This window comes from Hippichthys cyanospilos, chromosome 13 (assembly GCF_059441005.1).
Source record: "Hippichthys cyanospilos isolate Australia breed blue-spotted pipefish chromosome 13, RoL_Hcya_1.0, whole genome shotgun sequence".
Classification (NCBI taxonomy): Eukaryota; Metazoa; Chordata; class Actinopteri; order Syngnathiformes; family Syngnathidae; genus Hippichthys; species Hippichthys cyanospilos.
Window position 1 is genome coordinate 7,676,835 of NC_142381.1, and position 19,544 is coordinate 7,696,378.

General features: G+C 39.0%; 1 protein-coding gene across 2 annotated transcripts; it reads left to right on the forward strand.

The window, feature by feature from the left end:
- The first annotated feature begins 1,449 nt into the window (after positions 1 to 1,449).
- On the forward strand, positions 1,450 to 10,354 carry pitx2 (paired-like homeodomain 2). Of its 2 annotated transcripts, XM_088432108.1 has the most exons (4): positions 1,450 to 1,689; positions 3,411 to 3,476; positions 6,230 to 6,429; positions 9,179 to 10,354. In XM_088432108.1, the coding sequence occupies exons 2-4, from the start codon at positions 3,431 to 3,433 to the stop codon at positions 9,725 to 9,727; spliced, it is 795 nt and encodes a 264-aa protein (XP_088288234.1). In that variant the 5' UTR covers positions 1,450 to 1,689; positions 3,411 to 3,430; the 3' UTR covers positions 9,728 to 10,354. The 2 variants fall into 2 exon arrangements, with proteins under 2 accessions (XP_088288234.1, XP_088288233.1); XM_088432107.1 differs by lacking the exons at positions 1,450 to 1,689; positions 3,411 to 3,476 and adding an exon at positions 5,651 to 6,074.
- Positions 10,355 to 19,544: the final 9,190 nt, after the last annotated feature.

Consider the following 19,544-nt stretch of genomic DNA (forward strand, 5'->3'; position numbering starts at 1 on the left):
CGAATAACCCATCAGTATGAAAAGGCTCAATCCGAATTAAATTTCACTGAGAATCGCAGCCCTGGCTATGTCTGGTCTAGTCATTCTTCCTCTTAATGTTAGTGTGTCATGGCATCTTTGTATTCGCTTAATAAAATATTTCAAACTTGTTTGTAATCAAGATGTTGCTTCAAAAAGTGTTTAAACAATCACAAGTACTGTGTCATAAACATAGAGACAAAGGACTATTTTTCTCTGTATAAGACACAGAGACAAAAAAGACAAGACATCCATCAATCCATTTTCTGTAACTGTGTTTCCTCACGAGGGTCGCTGGCCTGCTGTCGCCTATCCCAACTGTCTTCAGCAGTAGGTAGGGGACACCTTGGTTGCCAGCCAACTGTAATATATTTTTATATATATATACAAAGGATATAAGTATTCAAAGTATTTTCAACAGCCATTTTCTGTCCCTGTGTTTTACATGTTGTGCATTGAATTACAAATAAAAGTCCCCAAAATACATTTTGCAAGGGGCTAGCTTACTCCAGGAATAATGCATCCTTTAGCTTAGGAAGAAGTCTGAATCAAAAGGAATTGTCTTTCCCCTCAAATTAGGCGAGTTACAGTTGCTTTTACAAAGTTACATCAATCCAATCAATGCTGCTCTACATTTTAATAAGCTTTATTACATTTTATGGTTGATAGTCGCTGAAGTTTTCAAAAAATGGCATACTCTCTTCATAAATGTGGGACATAAATTCAATTGAACAACAAATACATTTATTTTTCTTTGCCTGGACCTCGGGCCTATTTTATGTTGAATCTATTTTTATCCAACCACGTTCAAAATGGCATCGTGTTGCATGTTGTGCATTTATTTTGTAAACATTTGCCTTTCCAATTGGCCTGGCATGTTGACGCATGCGCATATCTCACCACAGAATGGGGGCGACCTTTACTTGCCAATTAAATAATATGTTTGCTTTCCAAATAGCATACAAAAACAGTGTATGCGAATGCGCGTGTGCGTTGCTAGTGTCTGCGCACAAGGAATTCCCACGTGCACGTGGGCGTTAATTACCACTTTAATGGGGAGTATGACTAAAAATGTAAAAAGGGGATTAGAAGGGGAGGGTGTTTTGAATGGTGGGTGCAAGTCCGGTGTGTTGCACGTCTGCCTTAACATACGAATATACGAATAATAAAAGGGGCAGGGGTGGTGTGGTCTATATTGCACGACTAACTGGGTCCACCTGTAAATATGCGTGGCGAAAAAAATAGGTCGCCATTGTGTTTAATTTAATTTTAGTGGAACTGATTAGTCTTGATTCAGGCTCGCCTTGTGCCGCCCCCGCGATTGTAGCGTGCGCGTGCACTAGCACAGCCCTTTTCCAGGCGCGCGCGCAAAGAGAGAAGGGGGGCTGTTGGGAAGAAGCCGGAGCGTCTTTCAGAGTGGAAAAAAAGTTGAAGCGTGCAGAAGAGGAGAAGAAGAGCAGCGGAAAGTGTGCGTGGACTTGCTCCTGACAGATATTTTTTATTTCCGATGAAGTTGACACTTTAATTTTCTTTATTTTGGGAAAAAAAAAAACTAAAAAAAAAAAAAAACTCGAAGGCGACAAGCAGGAGGTTCAATTTGTGAGCCTCTATGAGCGTTTTGAACCGTGGAATTTATCTCATCACGCACTTAGCAAGAGACGTCCACGCGTGGTAAGATAATGTGCCTATGTTTGTTTTTGTTCATTTTCTTTTTTAAAGTGTTAAATGGAAGTAAATATGGTTTATGGGTGAGCTGCACGTGAATAAGAAATGCCCTCACGTGCTCTAATGGAGTGCTTGCCTTAAATAATGACACTAATGGTAATAGTTAGTAGAGCAGATTTTACTTTTAAAAATTAATTTTAGGAAGTGAATATGGTTTGGATAGTAGATAGCTTTACGTTCTATGATTGAAATCGTTCGTAAATGACGAAATGAGGGCAAGTTATTGCTTTAATACGGCGTTAGAATTACAGTAAAACACATTCTCATATTTTTAATGAGTTAAATAAAACCGAAGATGGGTTTCTATACTAATGACACACAAGTTAAAAAATAAAATAAGCATTAATTACGAAATGAAACGTCAAAGTTTGTCTTAAATTATATACGTCGATTTGAATTCGACGGTCTCAACTAAAAACGTGAAACATTGCAGTAATTGATTAAAATGATGATTTCATTTATTCAATAAGTGAAAATATTTTTAGCCGTGTTGATCGCGTGACCTGCTTTAAAATACAAACATGACGTGAAACGAGGACTAATTAGGCCTAATTGACGGTATTAGTAACATGTATAATATAAAAATAACAAAACGAATAATGACATAACGTGAAATGTCATGGGTCAGTAATGTTGATAATTAAGAAATATAAATTTAATACACTGTAGAAATTCAACATCACGCGAGGCTATTAAGTCACTGTATATTTAAAAAAAATAACGGAAAATAATCTATTTTAAATTGCAATAAATAAATGAAAATAATATTAAACATTCATCAATATATAATTTATATGATGAGTTAACGGAACCTTGTGTGAAAAGGCCGGCTTTTCTGTCTACGCCGGGCTAGGTCACATAACCCTCTTCATTCCCCAACGTTAAATTAGAAGTGACAGATGGATGTATGATTTGCCATTTATTATGTTTGTTAATAATATGATAATTGTTATGCCGGCTATCATGAGTCCCTTTACTAAATGTATGACCCCATAATTATCACTGAGAGCGTAATAGTTCGGTTATTATTACATTATTGCAGTTGATGAATAAAACTACCAAATATTCCAATTAAGTGGTCGAAATAAGAAATTAGGACGTAACCCTCGACATATAAAAAGTTCAATTCCATATTTGCGTATTTGCATTTCTGAGACGAGTAACAGCAGGATGAGGAGAAAATGGCGGCGACTGACTTGCAAATTTGCATTATCATAAGCAAACATTCTAATAAAAGCCCATCTGTGCAGGCGTCGTATAATGAATTTTGTAATATGCTCACACGCCCACAGACTGACATCTCAATCAAGAGCCTTAATCCGGGAGATTTTAGCAAGGCCACGTCACGCGCACGCGCGACATACTGTACACACCAGGAGTAAATAACACCTTTTTGCCGGTGATTGAAATACGTGAAAACAGTCAGGGGAAAAAAAACGTGACTTGGAAACAAAAATGTTGACTTCTTTACCCCTGCAACCATGATGTTATTTATTAGAATTTAAACTGTGCATAGGCTTCGATCATCCAAGCACAAAATTTTAAAGTTATACATGAAAATATTTTTCACTGTATTTTGTTGTATTTTTTTGCCATGCTTTTACCCTGTGTGTTACCTGTTTGCCGTCATTAATTATGATCCCATTTGTATTTTTCGCCATGCACAGAAGAGGTTTCTTTCGTCATCATGGAATCCCATTGCCGCAAACTGGCCACCACCTGTGCACAAATAGGTAAATACTGTGTTTCAATACAATTAAGTTAATCAACATTGTGTTTTTTTTAACGGATTACACAAAGTACTTCAAAATAGATAATAATTGTAAAATGGTTATTAAAAGTACTGTTTTTAATTTTTTGGGATGCACAATGCACTTACCATTGATGAAATCATCACATTATGACGCTCACTAAGATAATTTGGATGGGGAAAAAAAAGAAAAGAAAACGGTTTGCAGTGAGAAGCAAAGTCTTCTTTCCATTTGCTTTCGTTGCTTTATAATTTAAAACCATTTTCCAGCTGGTAATATGCATTACATGGAAATATTGAAAAGTAACGCAGTGGAATTTCGCGCCTGATTTGTCACTGGTGAAGGAACCCGCATACTTGCGACTCATGCGTACTGGCTATTCATTGTCTTACAGTGACACCTGGTGGGCACTTTTTGGTTTGCAGCGTCACCGTGAGAGTTTGAAAAATGCCTTCAGAAACCGCAACTAAAATAGCCAATTTTGACAGTTATTATCACGTGGTTTTATTCACAAATGACACCAAAAATATTTCAAATTATTTACAAATAATTAAAAATAGTAATTAATAAAACTAATTATAAAATAAACACGATCCCTCAAATTTAATTTCAAGTCATTCTGGGGTATGAATATGTAACTTTCCGGCATTTGACCCGTGGCGTATGTCACGCTTATTGTTAATGACGATTGATTAGGACAAATAGAACGTGACAAAAAGTGTGTGCGCATCCAAAACAGTGCGTGTAATGTATGCAGCTCTCGTTGCGCTCTCCACTCTGGGGAAAAAGCACACGTATAATGAAAGCCATTCGTGAGAAGGAATACGCTAATGGAGGAATGTGATGTGTCCGTAATCCTGCTTTAAAAGGCTTGTCGTCTCCCCTCAACCCACCTACTCCCCGCTATATTGACTGAATTGTTAATTAATGGCCCGTGTATGACGGAGAGAGCAAAGATGAGGAGGCGTCCACGGATGAAGACATAATCCACTTCAACATTAAAATAAGACGGAAAAAGACTAACAGTACTATTTGGACGATTAATAATAGCATCGCTCGAGCATGCGTCCTAATTGGACGACTCGTCATAGGAAAGATGTATGTGGATGGAAAGATGCTCCTAATTGTCTATGAAATTTCATTGGTTGGGACTCAATTTTGAAATAAAAATAACTCTTTTGGATCAGGGTGCGTGCCAGAAATACTTTTGTCACTATTGCCAAATGTAATGGTTTTTTCATGAAAGTGAAAGTAGATTTAATTACCTCATTTTAATAAGGCGATCCGTAATAAATATTTGTAATTTCTCAACATTACTAGCATTAAAGAAAGTTTGTTATTTTGGCAAGTATTTTAGTAAGAAGCATAAGGCAGACGCATGGTGATTTGCTTTAGCGGGCCAGAGATGCTTCCCCCAGGACTTCAATTTGATACCTGCATGTGCCCTATATTACACGAGTTGTATATAATGCATGACTCCTTGACGGAAAAAAAAACAATCTTCTATTTACTTCTGACACCATCAATTGCGCCAAACTGTCATAAATGTGACCAAATTTGTTTCTTGTTACCTACTGAAACAAGTCACCGGGTGTTAGAAAGGTTTGGTTCGGCTTTATTTGCCGCCTGCATGCACAGTCCATACCAGGCTAGTTGCATTGCCAGCATCGGCCCAAACCATTTATTACGCGTGTAAACCGGGAATCTGGCTCTGTGGCGTCTCGCCCTATAAACATGAGACGGGTTCTGTTTACGCCGAACTTACTTTGGACCTCTCCGGACCCTTTGCACGCGATGGGTGCACTTGTCGTGTGTTGAATGTGCACTTTTAACCGGAGGGGAAATCCATTTGGCTATTTTTCTAAATGGAGCTTGGGTCTTGAGGGAGACTCACTCGGCGTTATTCTATTTTCCGAAATGTCGTTTTTAAATGATTGTTTTCCATTTCTTGTTTGATATAGTCATTGGCTGTTGGAGCGGGCGGTGGGGGGGGGGGGGGGGGGGGGTGATATCTCTTGTACACCTCACGCACGCGCCTGTCAAGGTAGCGAGTGGGCAGGGCTACGGGCGGTGACGTCACGAGAGAGAGAGAGAGAGAGAGAGAGAGAGAAATGAGCCAGAGAGGGAGAGCTGGAGGGTGCTGCGTTCGCGCGCGGTGTTTGTGCATGCGCGCCCCCAGCTCCAATATCATCTACCTGTCCTTGTCACTCCACTAGTCAGCCGCCGCCCGCCGTCAACGACGTTAGGATGGCAGCGCCCCACAAAGCAACCCGGAGCTCGATCATGTTTTATTGGAGCGTTTGAAAAACTTATACTGAAAACCCTCTCTACTGGCATTGGGATTTATAAGACACTTAAAAAAAATCTTTTTTTTTTTTTGGTTGGTTTTCGGGGAGCGATCGATGAACTCTATGAGGGATCCTTTAAATTTAGACCTCCACCCGCACCATACATTTACCGGGACTAAACTGGCTTCCGCCATGGCATCCGGTTTGCAGCCGCTGGTGCGAGCGGTGGACTCCGGCAAGCACCGCATGGACGCGCACGCTGTTTCAGACACTTCCAGCCCGGAAACTGTGGGTAAGATAGAACAGGCGAATGGGAGGGATGAATTGGGCATGCATCGAAGTTTGACATATGCAAATGACGGCTTAAATGTTGGCTCATGCAAATAACACACTGAAACAATATTAACACATGAATTTGTTTTGTTTTATTTGCTTTTTTTCCAACAGAGAAAGAGAAAAGCCAGAGCAAAAATGACGACTCGTCGGACGACCCGTCGAAGAAGAAGAGACAACGGCGTCAAAGGACCCACTTCACCAGCCAGCAGCTGCAGGAACTGGAGGCCACTTTCCAGCGAAACCGATATCCGGACATGAGCACTCGCGAGGAGATTGCCGTGTGGACCAACCTCACTGAGGCTAGGGTTCGGGTAAGTCTGCTGTGGGACCTATAACTCTTGAAACAGGACTACGCAAAAGCACGTTTCAGAGCATTGCATTTGGTACAATATAAAAATAGCACGAGAGGTTGAGCAAGGTACACAATTAAGACATTTTTTTTAATGGCTTCATTTTAAATAATTGCTCGTACCAAGAAAAATGTAATTTCAGAGCACGATGAGTATAGGACTGAATATTTAAAAAAAAAAATATTGAACATTTAAAACATATGATTTGTATTTTAACGCCTTACATGACAAGGGACAATTGTACAACCTAACATAAAAAACACAAAAATTAACAGCTTTGTACATTCAATTTTGCACTGCATTTTAAATTGCAGGATCAACGCAAATCATGAAGGGCATTCAGAAGTACCACAAAATAATATATTTCCAATCCATTGCAAAATTAAACATTTTAACAAATTTGTGACACGCGTATAAGTGCTTAAAATGCCGTCGTGACTCTCACATAAACATGTTAGAAAAAGAGAGGGACGTTTTTTTTTTATTATGTCCAGTCGTGACACGCATTCACGCATGAATGACTTTTCAAATAAATTTTACAAAAATGCATTTCAGAGCACATTCTCACGAATAAAATGTGAACATTGTATTTCAAAACGAGGGTTTTTTTCATCTCTGCAGGCAAATGGCACGTGCACCACTTAGGTGCTATTAAACAACATTTATATGCAACAATATTTTTTCAAGAGTATATTAAAAAACTGTATTTGTAATGCAAAATGATTGTATTTGATTGATCCATCTCTGCCCAAAGCACAATCGCGACATTTCAAAAGTGTCTAAAATTCTAAAATTGTCCCGATATCACCAAATATCTGAAAAGCAATTTGTCAGTGTAATTCCAACAAAACGTCCATACCGGGAAGGCGGGCGCGTGCAGTGTTAGTGTAGCTAATAATGTGCCCTCTGCTCAGATTAGCTGTAAAACAAATATGCACGCACTCTTGTTTAAACACGCCGCTCCATCCAGCCCAATTTCAGTCACACCTTAAATTGATACATTAATATAATTATACTCCCTACGTGAGAAGATAACGCTTTTTTTCCTCTGCACCCCCCTCCCCCCCCCCCCCCAAATTTACCCCAGCGGTGCTGTATGTTGGGTCCAATTAGGTTGGCCATCCTTGCAGTGACAGGAGTGACAGATACCGTGTGCGCGTTGTGAAAGAGGTGCAAAGCTGCACATTTTGGGACACTGGTGCGAGATTTTAAAAGTAGGAGGAGGGGGCAAACAGCATGGAATACACACCACGGAGGAGTGTGTGAGAGAGTGTGTGTGATGTGGACTGTATTGTGATAAGAACCGAGACGGAAGACGAGGAAATAACAACTCTGCTCGATTATTTAAAATTCTGTGGTTGTTAGATATTACGTCAAGAAATAGCACGTGCAAGCTTTACATTGTCTGATATGTCACCTTTCCAGATTATAATTATTAAATTATCTTGAATTATTTGGTTTGGTCAGCTTCGTGCAAAACAGAAAACATACAGCAGTAAATTTGGAGTATGTAAACATGATGTGATTACATGCTTAAATCATGCTGCTCGCAAATGGGGCATTGTTGTTTTAAATAAATATTCATTTAAAAATGCCACCTGTGGATATCTTTCGGCAGATGAGAGAAAAAAATATTTTTAAATGACCAATTATTTGTTTTTGTCTTACTTTCTAAAGTACAAAAAATATTTTGAAGTTACTACATGCAAATGTGTAAATACTGGCACAAATAACGGTGGGCCATACCTACAACAATCGTTAAGTTATTTTGCAACTAGTAATTGCGTAAGCATAAACGGCAAACATGCCACCATGTTTGTGGACATTATTGAATATGCTTGTTCAGTTAAACGTCTTTAAATTTAGACATTTGAAGTTTTGGAATTCAAGAAGTTTGTAAACATTAACCAATGTCATCATTTAATATGTTTATTTTCTTCCCCAAAATGTTTGTTTTTTCTCTAATCGGCATAAAGTATAAACAACATATGAAAAACGTTTTTTTTTCTGGCATGCTTGTAAGTTTGAGTCTTGGATGTATATATATTTATGTATTTCTTTATTTGAATTTGGAGATTTAACTAATTTTAGGTCTAATATCATAGTACTAAAATACGCGTAGACGCGTAGTATACATGCTAATGAAACACTTTCAAATCCGATAAATGAAACCACAAACACAATAAACAAAACAAAACAAAATAAAATTATCCCATCATTGTGACTGTGTGTGATGGTTTTTACGTGCTGAAACATAAAAAAATCTAAAAGCCTCAAAATAATAATAATATTAATAATAATAATAATAATAATAATAATAATAATGGCCATAGATGGCATTTTTTAAGTAAATTAATGAAACTTTAACAATTATTGTGGTCTAAAAATGTGTGTGAGTGTGCGTGTGTTTGTTTGTGTGTGTTAGTGTGTGTTGGGGGAAGGGCCATTTCTAAATTAACTTATTTTTTTTCCATTGTAAGACTGTATCTTTATTAAACCTGAGATCTTCTGGCTGGCCTCAAACCCTTTAACAGTAGCGAACTTTACGACCCGCGATCTTCCAAAAGTAGCGCATACAAAAAAAAACAATGGTTAGTATTTTTTTTACATGCGTAAAAACATCAATGCAAAATTTGAGGATCCAAATCCTCTCGGTTAGGGAAGGCGACCGAATCTCAAATGTCCATATGTTGTTATTGGAATACCTCAGGTGTGGTTCAAGAACCGCCGGGCCAAGTGGAGGAAACGGGAGCGCAACCAGCAAGCCGAGCTGTGCAAGAACGGCTTCGGGCCGCAGTTCAACGGACTCATGCAGCCCTACGACGACATGTACCCTGGCTACACATACAACAACTGGGCCGCTAAGGGGCTGACGTCGGCCTCGCTGTCCACCAAGAGCTTCCCCTTCTTCAACTCCATGAACGTCAACCCGCTGTCATCGCAGGCCATGTTCTCGCCGCCCAACTCCATCTCGTCCATGACGTCCGGCATGGTGCCGTCGGCCGTGGCGGGCTCCAGCCTCAACGGCCTCAACAACCTGAACAACCTCAGCGGGCCGTCGCTCAACTCGGCCGTGGCGGCGCCAGCTTGCCCCTACGCGCCGCCCACGCCGCCCTACGTCTACCGGGACACTTGCAACTCCAGCCTGGCCAGCCTCAGACTCAAAGCCAAGCAGCATTCGAGCTTCGGCTACGCCGGCGTGCAGAGCCCCGCCACGAACCTGAGCGCTTGCCAGTACGCAGTGGACAGGCCGGTGTGAGACACGCGCGCCCCACAAAAAAAAAAAAAGCAACCCCACCCCGCCCCGACACCTACGCCCACCCTTCAAAGGAGAGAGGGGAAAAAGGCACCACTTTTGAGCAGCAATTTTCCCAAAGGGGATGTACGTAATGCAAAAATACCTTCTATGGGGGTCATTTTGCATCTACAGGAACAAGAGACTACTATATTATTGTTGTATTCAGATTTTTTTCTCATCCAAAAAGGGCACTAAAAACTGAACCACTGATTTTGTTTTTTTAATTCCCCGTTTTTTGTCTGAAAAGTTGTGTATATATCCAAACATCTCCAAAGATGGGGTTCAATTTATTAACGCATGCGTTGTAGGGAATAAATAATAAATCATGTTTTGCTTGCAAAGTTTAAAAAAGGGAATGTAAATACTAAAACGCACTGCAGTGGTGCGTTTCTAACATAATATAAAATTATTATTATTATTAATGTCTGTGTGAATATCGATTTTAGACTAGCAATCCTAGATAAAGATAAAAAAAAAAAACGCATTAAAATGTTCCTGTAAAATATTTGGTACGGACCCCCCTCCCCAACAACATCCCCCCCAAAAATGTGTTTTATTTAATGGAAGTAAATATATTGTTCAAAGCCACCTTTGCTTGTTATTGAATCATCTTTTGCCCTGTTTGCTCTGATGGAACAATGAATGTCCACTCTACTTGTGTGACTAATCCGGCAACAATTGGGCTGCGCCAATCCACATCATGCGAGCGACAGATTAAGAAGACGATGCATGTCTGTCTGCGCTGGAATCAACAAACGAGAAAGGGACTACTTAACAGTGGCGGGGGCTCATTAGGGGAAGCGGGACGGGGTTTGGGGGTGCATGGTGAAAAATAGTTATAGCAACGTGGTCATTTGCATGCATTCAGTAGCACAACGCAAACATGCACGCTTCACAAGACTTCCAAACAAGCGGATGTTTCGGTGGGGAGTATTCAACTGAATAGGCCGGGGAGGAGACATTTTCTGTCGACAGCTGCAAGCCTCGCTGAGGAGGAAAATCCACCGGAGATGGTGTTTGTTGTGTGTGCGTGTGTGTGTGTGTGTATTCTTTTCAACTGTCGATTGCATTAATTGATTTACATCTTCTAATATTTTGTTTTGATTAATTAAAAAAACACATGATGCAATGAATTAAAGAGAAAAAAACTCAGCATCAAGTCCGCATTCTAATAAAGTCAATTTTGCAGGCATGCAAAATTGGTGCATAAAAGTTGGTGCATAAATCAAAACAAAAAAGATAACTTGCACAAACGTGTCAAAACATTAGAGGTTTAGAAGCAGGAGTTGTCCTTCTGACTAGCCGGATAGAAGACCCTCTTGCCAAGGCTCCGCATGCCCGGGTGAGCATGCAGAGGCCGAAGGATGACTTTATACTGACATTATTCTTTGCCTTTGTCTTTTTAAGCTTCAAGACCCCGTGCGAGTTTCAAGTAAAACAATCAAACACATTTGGTATATATAGAATGGAAAAATAAGTTATGTAGTATAAAAAAATACAAAGTCGGGGCAAAAGTAGAAAAGTGCATGCATGCTTGCCTTACATAAATATATTTATGACTAGCAAACGTGTCAATGTAGAGGTTAAGGGAGACTATCTAGCCGATCAAGCCGGGAAAGTCTATACCTGGGCTTTGCTAAAGGCTGCGACACACCCGGGTGCTTCACGCAGATGACTCATCGATTGACTTTTTTTTTTTGGCTTGCCGACTGTATTTATTATCTTTTCAAAATTCATAAACCTAAACTTTAATTTAAATTAAAGGCGCAAATTCTGCATGAGGAAAAGTTTGCGCCATGCAGGTGAGTCATGCATATTCTGCACTGAAACAACATTTAATTAAACATAGTAATGGTGGCAAAAGTGAAATATTGCATACAAAAGGCAACCGTAATAATGATTCACCAACGTGTCCAAAGTCAAATGTTTCGATGGGGAGTGCCTTGTTCTGCAAGTTGAAGAAGCACCAACCGTATGAGTCCCCCACGCCCTGGTGAGGAAGCTCCGTGCACAGGATGAACCGCTCTTATTTGGGAGGTTGTTCAATACGTTTACTCTATTTTAAAACTACAATATTTATTGTAATGCAATACATTTACTTAAATTAGAATGTATATTCTGCACGAAAAGGAACGGGGGAATGTTGCTTAAAAGAGCTGGTGTCATGTTGGAAGAAGCCTCGGGGGTCACCTCTCAAGAGGGGGATTACCACATGGACGAAGCGGGGGCTAGAAAGGCAAATCAGTCAGGACAGATGCTGTTTAATTAAAAAGCACGTCTAAAAATAATAAGGAGCAGTCCAACAATGCGACGAAATCTGCTTGAAGTTGTGTATTGCGCTGATGGGGGAATTAATCAACCGAGGCAAGGATAAGCTTCGTCTACCGCCGCAATACACATCTGCACAATCAACATGTGCACAGGAGACGGGGAGGAGGAGGAGGAGGAGAAGGAGGAGGAAGGTCCATGCAGACTTGGACATGTTCATTTAAAGACTTCCTCATTACGTATAGTCACATTGCTTGTGGCACATTTGGAATACAATCACGCTTAAATGTGGAATATGTAACCAATCAAATTCACTTCTGAGATTTCTGATGTCTTCGCATCTCGATTGGAATATATTGTTTAAAAAATTCTGACTTCTGTACTTGTTGATTTCAGATGTGTTCCGTTATGGCTGATTAAAAACAGAAATAATTTGGTCTTTCTTGAGTGCTGAGTGAGAGTAGGTGGGACATGCAAGCCTGGAACACCTGATTATGGAAGCATTTAAGAGGCACCCTAACCACACGCCAAAGCCTTCTTAAATTTAGCGAGTGTGCAAGGTGGACTAGACATTAAACCCTCCTAAATGATTATAATCACCTAAAACAACACATACAACTTGAATGCTTCTTCTCTTTTAAAGTCAGGTGACATATAGTGCTGTGGGTCAGGGGGTGGTGGACGGTGGAGTCTGGAGTGGGGTTATTTGGCCATGGATCAATGGTGGACCAGTGGCTTGGCTTACAGGTTGCGCAGTGTGACCTGGCACATTCTCACCCTGACAACAACAACAACAACAAATAACCAACACTCAAGAGATATTATCATAAAAAAGGCAGCATTTGTGTTGCATTCAAATCCACAACTTTGAAAACTGAATTTTCAATAATACAGCAAAATTTCTTGAGGGGAAATTGTTGATTTAAAACAAAGTATATTATGACCGATGACTTTCTTCATGCTGTTTAATGCCATTCCTAGTTGAGGTTTCCTGGAATATTAACATAAGTGAAATACAACTACACATTTTGTATTTAGACAAACACAGCATAACCTTTTTTCTGAATAGAGTCTGCAAGCATAATGCAAATAGACAGTGCAACAGGCAGGCAAGTAAAAGTGGACATCTGTCTGTGAGCCTTATAGGCAGATTGAGAAAAATGTTTTATTTGTAAAAGCTAATTGCTGTAGTTTTTATTAATTTAAATGGGGAGATTTGGAGAGGTTTTTTTTGTTTTAATTATGAGCATGGTGTTAGAACAAATTCATTTTCTAAATCAAAGCATCTTTGGAGACTGAAAAATCAATGAAAACACAAAACTTGTTGAAAGAAAATTGAGTTGCCTAAAATTGTTAACTCCAGTATTGGTCAAATTTACTGAATTGGCCATTTTCATATTCACTATTACCAGTTGTTACCTTTGCCTTTCTTGATTCATATTACTATGTGTTATGGTAATATACTTGTAAATTCTCTAAACTATAGGGCCTGGCTGGTCAATTAAATTGGCGAATTGGCTCAGATGGTTGATAAATCCTGATTATTTCAAAATAAATGAAGCATACTTGTGTTAAATGACTCAAACACTACAAATAAACACATATGACATGGATTAATGACCAAATAACTTAATTAATTTCATCAGACATTGTCATTCTTCCCAAAAAGAATGCTGCTAATTTTAGGGAATGGGTAACAGGCTGGAGTGAATAGTGAAACTCAGCATAAGATTGATGCCTCTTTAATTGCATTGGATAGAAACAAATACGAGTTTATTCATTAAAAGGTTTTGAACAAATATGTAATGTTATGTAATTTTCTTTCTGCCAAAAATGAGCATCGGCCTAAAAAAATTACTCATCAGTCAGGCTCTACTACCATACTGTAAGATGAGGTGGGCTATGGAATGGATTGCTTCTACTTTTATTTTTCTAATGGGAAAATTAATGCAAGACCAATCAAAGTCTTTGAATAGACTGTGTTCACCCTATGTCTCTCATGTATGAATCCCTACAAGGGGGCTTTAGGTGGGGGATGGGGTGGTTGAGGTGCAATCAGAGAGCGTGTGAAAGCAGACAAGTAGCGGGTGGGATTTTTGTAACGCGCACATTTCCTGCACTGTGAAGTTTCTATTAAAAGGACGGGATGAAAACAAAAACACACTCTGAGATGTTTTCTCTGCAAATCAATTTGGACACATTTGGCACCGATTCTCACGGACCCTTGAAATCCGTGCATTCAGGTGAGAAGCTCACATTAGATGGGAAAGCTGGCGGACTGCAAGGTAACTTTTAACCTAAAGGCATCTTGACATAAAGTCTTATAAATTGTTACATCTGGCACTGGGTCAGTGCATAAAAAACTAGTTCTTAATGTTTGTCTTTTAGGATATGTGTTGCATTAATATCAAAGAAATAATACAACACAAGGCAAGCCATTGGATGCTTGCTAAACTGTGGTCTTACAAAATGCTTTGTGCAATTTGACAGGCATTTTGCAGAGGAAGGTGAATGACTGTGTAGGGCTTGCCATTTTGTCATTTGTCCATTTGGGACAATACAGTGAGTTCAAATCAATTTGGGCTAATTTGGTACTAAATCTGAGACGCGCCATGTGTATTTAGCCAGGTCAGAGCAGTCATTTGTTTGTCAAGGCTTTAAAACTTAAAGGTGTCTTCTGAGCAAAAAGATCTGAAAAAAAATGCACTTGCTACTGAGTCAGAGTAACAACAACTGAATCCTGCTTTCCCGTATGCTGAAATTCCTTTGGATTGAGATGTCACTCAAGTGGCATTAGGTTATTTTAACACTTACTATTGTTGACCCATGCAGCTGGATGAGACCACATCAAAGGACGCCATATCCACTATACATATATACAGTAGTCTCTCTCTTTCTCTCTCTCCCTATAGCTATATCAAAAACACAAAGAGTGAGCCTGCAGGCTCAGTAGCTACCTAAAACCCATGCGTGCCTCCTCATGTCCAAAGCTGCTAGCATGTTTCATGTTCAGACATCTTTGCCACACACAAAAGATGGCGTCCTGTCACCCAACATTGACATCTAAATTGGCGTTTACATCGAGAGTTGCCCAGGCTGCAAATCCAAATTGAAAAAAAAGGGTAAAGACATGAGGGTCCTTAAATTTTCCTGTGACACTTGGTCTGCTTCGCCCTTGTTGTTGTTGCTCTCGCCATGGCGACCAAAGCCATGTTATATGTTGACCAAATGCTAATTATGAGTTTGCGCGATACGTCAGAAATACCCGCCGTGACTCAAAGGTTGAAATATTAGAACGTGCAGCCACACACGTCGCAGATATATATATTTTTTTTATTTTCATTTTTTGATTGACATTTTCAGAGTTGTGTCCATTTAACATTATATTCATTAACTGAGAACTATTTTTTACAATCATATATACATATAATCATATATACCGGTACATATGAATTTGTACATACAGGGCAACACGGTAGAAGACTGGTTAAGACATCTGCCTTACATGCAGAGGTGCACATACTGTGTGTGTGTGTGTGTATGTGTGTGTGTGTGTGTGTGTGTGTATATATATATATATATATATATATATATATATATATATATATATATATATATATATATATATGTGTGTGTGTGTGTGTGTGTTTTCACAAAACGAGTCTTTTTTGACACAATAAATTCTATTCCATTTCAAAAACACTATCCTTTTTTATTCCTAACTTTACAAATTATGAATAACAGCTTTAAAAGATTTCAAATGAAAGTATCACACATCAGAGGTGTTCATTTTTTGAATAGAAAGGGTACACTTTGAACTTTCATCTGAGCAAACTTGTCAAAATCCCATTTGTCAAAGTCCTATAATCCCTGACCGAATTTATTTTCAATAGACAGCATACAGTAGGTAGCGCATTCTCCTAAATCAACTGCTGCAGAGACAGAGTGTTGCCAGTATGCAACTGATTGACAGTATTGCAGATTTTAGTTGCCCATTCAAATAGAGCACCTGAAAATGATTTGCTGAACTTACCATGAGCTGTGCTGTTCTTGGTTTGTTTTAGGTATCACAAGCTTCCTACCTTGTGACAATCACATTGTCTACTAATCACTAATGTTAATACACTTCAAGTACAATTTTAACTTTTGGACTGATGGGAAATGACAATAAAGACTTTAAGAAGAGTTTGTTTTTGCGGAATCTCAAAATCAAAATTGCTAATCTCTTTGTCCAATTTACAGCTTTTCAGTGTGACATATGCTTTATTTGTGAAAATACACTACATGTAAACTCTTATGAGTCAAAAAAGTGGATGAGATTTACCAGTCCACCTGAGTTGGTGAGTACATTAAACTATGTATTTTTAAATTCATTAAAATGCTAAAAAACAGGCTGCATTTGCTTGGTTTTTTTCTTTGTGTACTCGGGGAAAGAAAATTACCTTGTTTCCCAAGCAATTTCATGGTAAGATAAACGAAAGGATGCAAAAAACTACCTATATGAAAAAAGAATCGGTTTCGTCCTTGTTTATTTTTTATTAATCGTGCTTCTATCAACAGTGTGAGAGAAGAAAGCATACTGAGAACAACGTCTCAGCAATGTATACGCTGCACCTATATGTCACAGATGGCGGGATTTCAGCTGGGTTGATATAGGAAAGCCACCGAGGAGCCGTATTGATTCGGCCGAGTGCTTCTCTCCTCGGCTGAGCTCCGCGGGATTGCCAAACGTCCGCATGCAGAGACATAGAGGGGGGAAGTGTCATTATAGACACGTACACATACTATCTGTTCACCAAGCGTCATTTAACAGTTCACATTTTCCCACAAATCAAAATACCCCAAGAACACGGAAAAAAATACATTGCACTTCTTTTTATTTATTCATTTATTTATTTATTTTTAAAGCGCAAGCTTGTTTTGAGGGGGCATTCCAGTATGTCTGTTTCCATGACAACCAGGAGTGGCACAAGAGATGTAAAGGAGCAAGTGAAAAACAGGGAAAACATGAATTACTGAAGTCACTCTTGGAAATAAATAATAGTAAATACTATTTCTTCCATCTGGTCTTGAAACAGCAATTCTTCGCACAGTTGAGCTTCCAAATGTGGGCAGAGAAATATGATGAGGTGCCGTATTTCAGATGGCTGACAACTACGAGGCTCAGGCTGACCGTTCTTGTGAGTAGGAGTCCATCTGCGCTTTACATCAATTCTCAACTAAGACTAATTCTTCTTTGCATGTATTTGCCTTGATAAACTGCTTCCTGTTGTACAACACATACATGCAACCGCACATACACACAGCTATTATTTAAATGTAATGTATTGTAAGGCGTTCAATTTCAAACTTGATGGATGAACAGGTACTCCACAAACCATTTAAAAAAAAACAACAACAAAACAACAACATTCATTATGTACTGTATATTGAAATAAATTATTGACTGTAAGTTGCTCAATTAAAATTCTACATATTACAGGAAATACAATTTTACACATTACATAGACACACAATCCAGTGCAAGTGTCTCACAAATTGTACAAGTCAACATAGAACCTTCCTGTCAACATTTGCGACCCTTCATTACTGTGCACTGTGGGAGGGGGGGCCCAGTGTGTTAATCGCTGCCGGGGGGCGTCATCATACACTCTTGAAACGGAAGTCATGTGGACGCGCGCACACACGCACGCAAACACGCACAATTGTGAATTTTCAGGAAGAGCTAAATGGAAGAGCTTTTATGTCTTGTCGTCAACTTTGAAATGATGACATGGTGACATAGTAAGTATATACAGTAGTATGCTCTGCGTATAGCATTTTCACGACTTTATTAGTTTCTCTCCTATATACGACTCAAACCTAACTGTTTTGCATTAAAGACGCTTTGTTAAGCGCTTAACTGTCTGTTATTTTTGCTTCCTAATTGGAAAAAAAAGAAAAATCTTTTATCTCGATCAAGGTACTTACAGATGATTTGAATTTGAAATAAAAGAACTACGGTATATTTTTTATTGTCAGCTCCATTTTCACATGTGAAATTTTGTACAATGTATTTGCAAATTGTATTAGCTAGATAACATAACCACGCCCCCTTAGAGTTTCCATGGCCATGATGTTGCATCAAGACTTGACCCGAGATCTGCCGTTTTTTAAGACAGGATCAGGCTTCATTATCATTTTCTAGGGAAAGGTAGACTTGCAATGCTAGCGTTAGATTATTTTGAATGTATAATGGATTGAAAGGTAGACAGTGATACATACGTAACTATTTCGTTTCAGCGATTTTCAGACCCCTCTAGCTTTCCCCCTCTAGGCTGTTCCACTCTACGTTTTTTTTGCGTTGAACGGAAAGTTTTGGGACACATCACGCATATTAACCAGCAGATGGTGCTAACGTTCTGAGTAGACCTAATTAATAGACACAAAACTGTTGTATGCCTTTTAAATGGTGTACAAAACGATGTAATACTTTGCTCCAAGAATGTGTATGGCAGTTTTTTTTTTTTTATTCCAGAAAATCTGGGTGAAGTTTTAGACCAAATATTTGTATTTGGAGGTTTTTCTGTAATTTTGGTAACATTCTGTGTAAGGAAGTAGTACAAATGTATGGTTACTGGTAGGGGAAACATATACCACTGCAAACTACAACCACAATAATAAATATTAGAATTGCACTCGTACCTAGTATAGGATTAGATCTCATTTGATTTGACTGTGGGGTACAGCTAATATTATGACCAGTGCGTTTGATAGGCCTCCAGTAGATGTGTCATCTTTGACTGTCATATCTAAGTAATAAAAGAACAGAAGAAGGGGACACAAAGGGGGATGGAGGAGGAGGTTGTCCGCTCTTGTCGCGGCCAAGGCAGGTGTATTCTCCTCACTTTTATGAGGCATCGCCAAAGTTAATGAAGCGGGAAAGGTCACGGCCATGTGGTGTTTTTCATCGTCTCTAAAGCAATAGGTCTGATTGGCACTTTCCGGGCCACCACTCTGTGACAGCAGCTGCTGCCCTTTTGCTTAAAACAATATTGTCACCTGGGCCTTATTGGCACATATTACACACAAGATCAGACATGGCACATATGCTATAAGATGCGTTGTAATGTAAACTATACATTATAAATCCAATTTGTTTGGGGTTGGGAGGACAAAGGGCATTTGTCAGACAGGTCAATGTGCTACAGAATGTATTATGGATGCTAGATAGCAGTGTTTTGGTGCACACTGTGCACTAACAGTTTGGATGCCGTGACAAACATTTTTTTTTACTAAAGTAAATACATTATTTGAAATCAACTAAATGTCCTTGTTGCACTGTGTTTGTCTCAGTTTGCTTTGGATTTATCGGGAGTTTCAAAGTAACTCTTAGTTTAAAATTATTTATTTAATTTTGTGATGGCTATATCTCTCATTGGGTTGACTGAAATGTCTTACATAAATACTGTAAAAGCACCAACTCAATATTGGTGCTTTAGCTATGGAGTGGCATCAAAATTCAGCCAGA